The sequence below is a fragment of the Gekko japonicus genome, unplaced genomic scaffold (assembly GCF_001447785.1).
Source record: "Gekko japonicus isolate JY-2015 unplaced genomic scaffold, Gekko_japonicus_V1.1 scaffold20, whole genome shotgun sequence".
Taxonomy (NCBI): domain Eukaryota; kingdom Metazoa; phylum Chordata; class Lepidosauria; order Squamata; family Gekkonidae; genus Gekko; species Gekko japonicus.
In genome coordinates this window covers 2,015,795-2,025,021 of record NW_015169172.1, presented here as the reverse complement: position 1 = coordinate 2,025,021, position 9,227 = coordinate 2,015,795, and the positions used below count along the sequence as shown (strand labels likewise).

General features: G+C 40.3%; 1 protein-coding gene across 1 annotated transcript in view; it reads right to left on the bottom strand.

The window, feature by feature from the left end:
• Positions 1 to 9,227, bottom strand: part of SLC35D1 (solute carrier family 35 (UDP-GlcA/UDP-GalNAc transporter), member D1) — a 30,653-nt gene that overhangs the window by 8,036 nt on the left and 13,390 nt on the right. Inside the window, exon 8 of the mRNA XM_015415788.1 lies at positions 6,854 to 6,946. Coding sequence (XP_015271274.1) covers positions 6,854 to 6,946 — 93 coding nt within the window. The remainder of the gene's footprint in view (positions 1 to 6,853; positions 6,947 to 9,227) is intronic.

The following is a 9,227-nucleotide window of genomic DNA, read 5'->3' as shown; positions in this document are numbered from 1 at the left end:
CTGGAGTGCATGGCTCCGGGAAGATGGAGGATGGGGCTGGGGGGGGCTTGCCTGGGCTGTACACAGCGGCCCCAGGCAGGCAGGAAGGGACGGGGGAGAGATCTTTCCCAGAGCACGTGGCTCCAGGAAGATTTAGGAGGGGGCGGGGAGGAAGCTAACGCACACTCCTGCTTCTGCCTCCTTCTGCAACGGAATGAGGCTGGAAGCAGAGGGCGCCCGGAAGCAGGGAGGTGGGGCTTCACCATGTGCCTGCCCCCCCCCGGCGCCTCACTCCCAGAGCGCCGTACCGGGGTGCTCCGGCCCCATCCAAGGCCTGGGTATACCTGCAATTTTTCTTATAGAAAACAAAGAAATTTATATTTTAAAGTTCTACAGTTTTATTTTAAAGTTCTACAAATATGCCAAATAGCACAATTTTATATGCTAACCAAGTTATAAGTGATGCATTTGATGTTGCTGAATCAATAAAAGAAGGAAAGTAAGAGAAATTTAGGTTCAGTAGGAAAATAAGTATTACGCATTTCAATTTTCCCAAAATTTCCATTTTTTTCAGGAAAACATTTTTTCCAGTGGCTTTGAAAACAAAACTCCACATTGTACAATCCTCTTTGGGAGCATTATTAAGAAGATTTACTCAGAATTGAGCCCCAGAAAGCATCCTTAGGACTGCAGCCTCTGTGCAGGATTCAGCTGAACATAATTAGTCAACAAGAAAACACAACAAGCACACATCTTTACTATATGAAAAGTTGTCACATATCTTTACTAAATGAAAATGGAGTTTGAAATATGCAGACACTGTTTATTTGTCATCTTAAATATATTGTTACAAACTGAGCCTCAGCAAAACAAAAAAGGCAAAAAAATAAGATCAAAATGTGCAAACATTCATAAACACAGAGAGTGACATTTGTTGTGTACTGACCTGGCCATGTGCACAATCCAGTTTTGGCCGGTTCCGCACGCGGCCAAGCGAAGGGCCTAAGCTTCACTCGTAAACACAATAGCCGGTTGGATCCTAGTTCCCTGCCAATCGGGAACCTAGGATCCAAGGGAATAATCTAATCACTGTAAATAGACCATTCACGGGTGTGGGGTTTATGTGGGTGTGTTTTCCTTGGGGCATATAAGCCGGCCTGCGAGCCGGCTACTTTGTCTCGTTCTTCTTCTAATAAAGTATGAGAGCTGAATTCACTAAGTAAGTCTCAGTACTTTTCAACATTAATAAGTTATACTTAATATACATAATAAATATACTTTATTTTAGAAGTTTTCAGTTTTGAAATGTTTTAATGTTTGCTGTTTGCCACTTTATGGACCCTAATTGGGTGGAAAGGTGGCATAAAAATGTTTTAAATAAATAAATGTAAATAAATAAGTCATTAAGATTTTAGAAAACCCCTTTCCACAGTGTCAGTCTGTTCTACAGGGTATACACAAGCTTCTTTACTCCCACTGCTGGGGGGGGAGGGGTAGGTTACAGAAGGCTGCAAATGGTACAGCTCTGTAAAGAAAGAAGTTTATCTACATCATTAGGAAGCAGCAAATCATCTGAAAGCCCACAAGCCCCAACAGGCTAGTATGAACCAATCTGCATGCTAAGCAACAGACAGCATAAAATTAAGACCATAACCTCAGCTATACTTAGGCCTCATATATAAACAAAATCACCTGGCACTCCAGCGTATCTAGTTCATAATTCTTTTGATTCATCAAAATTTAGAAATATACACTTCTGTCTTGGTGGATTCTTCCATACATGCTACCATCTTAGGTTTACCATAACTGGTTATTAAGGAATTTCATTTTTTTCAGCCAACAAAATAATCTTAGCCTAATCAAGGTTGAATATATAAATGCTATACTGTCAACATGATAGCTACCTTACAACTATAGACAGCAAGAAATTGGGTCTCCAACTTTGTTAATTATGTAAACATTTAAAAAGAGGGAATGAAATCAGTTGGTAGCATACAGAGCTGTACCTAAGTTCCCTCTAACTGAGTTAGTGTGAGCTAGCTCACAGTTTTTAAGCTTCCAACTCACACATTTTTGTCTTCGCTCAGGAAGGATGGCTCCAGAGCAAATTAATTTATGCAATAGCCAAATCGCTCACTCACAACTTTAATGCCAGTAGCTTACAAAGTAGAATTTTTGCTCACAAGACTCCACAGCTTAGAGGGAGCAGTGGCTGTAACAAACAGTGGAAACCTCTTATCCATTAGTATCATGGCCACTGTGTTCTATAAAAATAGCCAACATGGCTAGTAAATCATTAAATGTTACATACTGTCCCAATTTTCCTGTTTACTTGAAAGCAAAATAAAGCACAGATTGGCAGTACTTTTCTCCTTCTAAAAGATGGCTTACATTTTTGCTGTAATTTAACAGGATTCAGCCCTATCTTCCATTTTGTTCACTCAAAAGTAGCTATATATTTATGAACAACTCTAAGATTAATCATCTTTCTTTGCATCTTTTACAACCACCTTCTCTGGGGAAGTACTATTTTTAAAATGTTTAGGTCACTGCAGCATGTTACTCTGAATGATAAGTGTTTTTATGAACTACTATTTATTGTTTTATCATATGTCATAACGCACTCAGAGCCTGCTTGCGGGGTACAGCAGGATATAAACCAAATAAATAAATAAAATGATAAAGAATGAATGGATCCCAAATTTTAGGTTAGATAATTTCCAGTAATTCCCAATTCCTTCTAAATCCAATGCATATACAGAATACATGGAATGCAACACAGATGTCTCTCGTGGGTCTGCTAAAAAGGACCATTTGAAAATAGTATCACATACTAAAGTTTGGCAGAAAAACAGCTGGACTGATCTTTCCAGCAAGGTTAATGCATCGAAATATCTTCTAGGATGACTCATTCCCTCTGCATTGTTAGTTGGCTCTATGCAAGTAGTAAAATGATAAAACAAAACAGGCATCCAGTGGCAGTTTAGAGACTATCAGAATTTATTTCCACAGAAGTCTTTATGAGTCAGAACTCACTTTATCAGAGGCATCATGAAAACTTCTGAGGATATAAATTCTGATAGTTTCTAACAAGCCATCCTGAGCAGGACTCTCAAGAAACAGCATAGAACTATCAAAAAGAATAGTTTGCTCATGGAAGCAAACATGTTTTAGCCGGACTAGGCATTTGCCTACTAATGTTTGGCACAGAGATACCAGATTATCATAGATCGCTACAAAAGAAGTTGGATATGTAGCAGTATGAAGTTCAGCTAGAAGAAACATATCAGTGCTGTCTTCAGACAACACAGCATTATGTGCAACAGGCACTCACACTCATTCGAATACAGGGAGGCTCTGAACTGAATGAGGACAATTAGCAGTGATGTTCTCGAACTAACAGTGAGCTTGGAAAACTTGCTAACTTGGTCCCTTTCCACAGCCCTTCCTCTCTTAAACCAGGGCAGACCAAGACAGAGAGCTTTTTATAGGATATGTTTAATTACCAATAATACAACCAGAGATACAAGCTGTGGGTGTGTGTGTGAAATTTTGGGGGGTGTTTTTTAAAAACAACAACAACAGAGAAATGGGATGGGGAGTTACTAGAAATAACTGTTATTATACCTGATGTATTATACCTGATGTATTTTACTGTTTTATCAACAAAAACATGTTGTTTATAGCTTAGCATGAACAATTATACTATTCGGCATAGTTATACACTACAGATGTAGAAATGCCTTAGTTCTCTGCAAGCTAATTTGTCAATATATTCCATATGACAGAGCAAGAGAATGCTGTAAAGAGCTGCACACTACGCAACATTAGTGCATGTACCTTAAGTGTTGCCATCAGGAGGACAGGGAAAACAAGCCGAAAATAAAAACACAGTCTTATTTGGCCAGAAACAGTTTAATATAGTAACAAGTTAAACTTTCTAATACTGAAAACACTGAACTCTTCATTGTATTGTCATCAGAGACACCATAGCATATGAACATTGGATACATATATAGGGTTGTACACACGTTAAAAAAATCAGTATTTAACAGATTTGGGTATATTGGACCCAAAAATATCAATACTCCCAATTTCCTCAGATTCCAGTACCAATAAGTTATTCAGATTTGGGATTTTTCAGGAATCCCATTTTTTCCCCCTTTTTGGCTCCATTACAACCTATGGGAACCATTATAGTCAATGGGGGATCTATCCGGGGGTATCCCGGGATCCTGTGGGGGATGTTTTTTGAAGTAAAGGCACCAAATTTACTGCATATCTGCTGGTTCCTCTCCTCAGAAGAACCCCCAGTTTCAAAAAGATTGAACCATGGGTCCAATTCTATGGGCCCTCAAAAAAGGTGTCCCCAGTCTCTATTGTTTGTAATAGAGGAGGATAAGCAAAAAAAAAAAAGCAAGGGCAATAGAAGCCCAGCTGAACAGAATGAAAGTCCCAGAGAATCTCCGCAGCAGAAACGTAAGGGGGGCATTTTGGCAAGCCCAGCAGAACCAAAACAATGTACAGAGTACCCAGCAGTACCGGCGCTATTGTGGCAATGCCAGCTCAACAGGATTGATGTGAAGCACAGAATCACACTCCAAGCAGAGGGTAGTTTGCAAGCCCAGGACAACCAGCTCAGTGTACTGACTGCCCAGCAGATCCTAGTGCTACTGAGGCACAGCAAGTAAAAGAGGATTAATGTCAAACCAGAGATCCCTGCAGCACAAACTGAAGGGGGGGCATTTTTTCAAGCCCACACAACCAGTTCCGAATACAGAATGCCCAGCAGAACGCAGTGGCACTGGAAGCTTAAAAGGACTAATCTCACAGTAGAGTCACAAGAAATCCAAGCAAGGGGGGGGGTGCAAGCTCTGTGCAAAAAAATGGGAAGGGGACACAAAAGAAGGCAAGCAAAGAGGGGGAAATCTCTTGAAACTGACAAGAGCAGTTTGGAATTGACAAAAGCAGTGGGAAGTCCACAGAAACTTGTTACAAAGTAACAACATGGGGGAGGAGCAAAAACAGTCCCTGGGAGCCTGCAATGCTGGCTCCCAATCTTACTGGAAAATCCCAAATATATCCAGGATTTTTTCAGTTTTCAAAAAAATCCCAGATATCTTTGAGATAAAGTATTTTTAGGGTATATTTTCAGCTTGGGTATATCTGAATGCACACTCTACACACCTAATCACATTTAAACAATGAACATCTTTGAAAATATATTGTACGTGTCTACTGCATATATTGTATACACAGGAATTATAACCTAAGGCATAATGGCTGCATTAAAAACTTATTTACTGTACATTTTAAATGAATAACACCTTGTCCATTCCAGTAGAAAATGTTTCACAGAAAGATTTTTCACAGCTCCCCAAATTTCCAGTTTTTCCAGTGGGAAAACAAAAAGAGATCAATCAGCAGTGTGTGAAATTTCCCCCCACTTTTTTCCAGGCCTTCACATACTTTAAATATAACTATGGTAATAACTATGTTGATGAAACCACACTTTATGTGAATAGCTAATATTTCATTGGTGTAAACAGCTCTCTGTTCATTACAAAAATGTGTTACCAAGGCTGAAACATTTGCCAGCATGTATTCTCTTGTTGAATCTGATACATAAAGGAACCTATCTGTCTATGGGTTAGCATAACCTGTCTACATAATCTCCCCAGAGCTCATACTTCACACTACCTTACCATCACCAATACATATTAAAACAGAAGATGATCTATATAAGAAGGAGAGTAGCCTTAAAAATAAGCACACACAACAAAGTCAATGATTCCCTAGCCCAATGAGTGTTGAACTTCCTGGACGTTAAACAGAGTGGACTTTGTTCACCTTCCTTTCCAAAAGCTTGCCAGGGCAGGAAAAAAAAGAAAGTTTGTTCAAAAATTGGTAGCATAAGATGTGCTCACGCACATACTGTGAATACAAGCTCCACAGTCTAGCACAGTGCTAGCTTTTTGCTATCCATCTGATTGGGCCATGCATTTCTAAAGTAGTACCGCATTTCTAAACAAGCACCACACACTCTCACACACACAGTGTACGGCCTTAGATCCCCTTTTCTTTCTCAAGTGAAGCTTCTCAAATGTATTATGCCAGTTATGCAGAACTTGTCTCATACACAACCATTTAGCTGTGGTGTACCCAAACATTTGCTACACCGATCAAACTGTTCATAAAGTTACTCAAACACCAAAATACAAATTTTAAAACTACCACTATGCTGTAACCCTGCATGAAACAACACCATTTCACCTAAGTACACATCTTACTTCCTACAAAAGGCAGCTGCTAGGAGTTAATGCCTCTTTATAAAGGGAGAGAAAGTTTATTTGTGCAACTAAAGGAATACTACTAGAGCATTAGCATGTCGGTTTTGCTTTACAGTATGCCCTTTCAACACTGTAGGCACATGTTGACTTGACAGCCATAGCAGTATTGCCTTGGTATTCTTAAAATCAGCAACAAAATGCTACCTGTTATATTTCTACTTATAATATGCTTACTAAAGCACCAATGGGAAATTACTAACTGTGCTTCCTAAGTCTCAGCAGCTCCTTTGGGATGGGAAAAGGATTAACAGTAGCCTAAGGCTCTGCAGCTGCACTGTTCCTGCAACATGTATGGGCAGTGGGGAGAAGCAGTATCCACAGACACAGTGGCTATGCAGTGAGAATGATCTAGGAGTTTCACTGAGCTCAGTTACAGCACATAACGGTTATGGATGTCATGGGCATTTCTGTGGCAATACTGCAGTCTACACAGCATTTTTTTAAAAAAAATACCAATCAATACAAGCGTGGCAATATTATTTTGATTTAAAACTTACATCTGTGATTTTTTTTTTTAAAGTTACCTTTTGAGCATCTCCTGTGAAATAGGCAATGGCCAAAGTGGGAAGAATCATGAACAGTGCATTGTAATAAAGGAGGCCATATTTTCCTAGCTCCTGGGAAAAAGAAAAAAGTTATGTATTTATCTTGGCTGAAAATATAAAGACCGACTTACACAGAGAACTACACAAAAAACAAGGCTTCATTTTCATGATTTGACCATAGCACAGATCAGCAATGACAGAATACCTTGTGCTACCTACACATATTAACACATTAATATCTGCTTTAAGCTATATATATATATATATATGAATGAAACAAAATTGTATTAATTTGATTATCAAAGAACTTCTCTGTTACTTTCTCACCCTGTTTACCCCTGTACTGATACAGCAATTAAAGGGAGACGGATATATACTTTGTGAAGCACTGGTGACTGGGCTGCTGCGTATGCAACACTGGCTCCCTAGAAACTGTGGTTAAGTAAACTAACAGTGCCATGCTATGCAGTGTTACACCCTTGTAGTGCAATGGACTTCAAAGGATGCAAGTCTACTTAGGATGGCACTGCAGCGTTCGGCCTTGTGTTCCTTCATCAGAGCCCTTCTCCCTGCAGCAAATTAATCCTTCCCCTATTAACGGCCAGTTGGTTTGCTAACCAGGGTTTTCCTTAACCCAGGATATGAAACCAAAACCCATGTTTCCAGACCCTGGATTAACATCAACTCTGGCTAGTTTAAACTGTAGTTCTAGTCAACGCAGACCACCTGGGAGGAAACACAGTTTCAACGCTGGTTCCCGATTTATGAACCATGGTTAGCAGGGATTTCCACTGGTCTACCAATTACTGAAACCAATTCATCATTTAGCTAACTAATACTCTTAACCTAAACATACATGCTGTTTTAACAATGAGGCACTGGTGAGAACCCTGCAAAACTGGCTTACCATTACAAAAGACTGCACAGGTCCAATTGTGGAACACTTCTGTTTTAAGTCCTTTATACTGGCACACAATTCTTATCTTAATCCTAAAGCTAGTTCCATTTTTTCAGACTCCTTTGCTGAATGGTTTTATAGCTGATTATGCTACTTCAATCAAGGAGCCTAACACAATTGTGGCTGGTGACTGATGGAACTACTTGGACCTCGGTCTGAGCCCATGTGACTTTTTGCACAAACATGCTGTACAATGGGGGTCCCCAACATGGTGCCTATGGGCACCATGGAACCTACCAACACATTTCCTGGAGCCTGCCAACTATTTTTAGGAAGTGGGCAGGGCCAGGTGAGTCTATTGCCCAGCAAGGCTTCTTATTGGCCACTGGAGATTCCATTAGTTATACAGACTTTTTAAAACATTGCTTGGGGACTTCTGTGCTAGAGAAATACAGGATGCCTTGCTTAATGCCCCTAGCCTCAGAGAAAACACACTCATATTGGAACCAGGCAAGAAAGAGGTAGACAAATCATTTGCTCATCTGCCAAGAAGAGGGCTACAAAGACTTAGGACTTGTCATGATCTGGGTTGTGCCACCAGAGGCCTACTACATCTGAAGCCAACATAAAGGCAGAATGTCCAAAACCTCTGAGCTCTACGGCATGGTTAAGATCCGATTTAGAACTTACTCCCAGCGAAAGCCTTGCTACTACTGATTATGATACATTAGAGAAGAGTTTTGACACAGAAGGACCTGCAGTGCATTAACCTGACATTGTATTCTCTTTAATCGTGATCAGAATACTGTTTTACTGTTTTATTATTATTTTTATATGTTAATGAGTGAGTTGAAATGGCAAGCCACAGCCCAAATCCCGTGTGCAGACCACATCAATGGGGATCCGGAGCTAGACCCCATGATTTGGTCTGGTGGGGGGGTATCATAAGAACATAAGAACATAAGAGACGCCAATGTTGGATCAGGCCAAAGGCCCATCCAGTCCAACACTCTGTGTCACACAGTGGCCAGAAATACCAGTGCCATCAGGAGGTCCAGCAGTGGGGCCAGGACATTAGAAGCCCTCCCACTGTTGACCCCCCCAAGCACCAAGAAGACAGAGCATCACTTGCCCCAGAGCCCCTAGCTATACCTTGTGGCTAATAGCCACTGATGGACCTCTGCTCCATATGCTTATCTAATTCCCTTTTGAAGCCATCCATGCTTGTAGCACCCACCACTTCCTGTGGCAGTGAATTCCAAGTGTTAATCACTCTTTGGGTGAAGAAGGACGTCCTTCTCATCCTGAGGGGTGAGTAGTCTAAGGCCACTTGAGATAGTGAGCTAGGGAGAGTATATATTTAGACACGTTAGGGCATTTGATTTCTTTTCACCCACTTACTGTTATTATTCTGCACCTTGTTTGTTTTACCTCCTATAAAATAAACTATTTTCA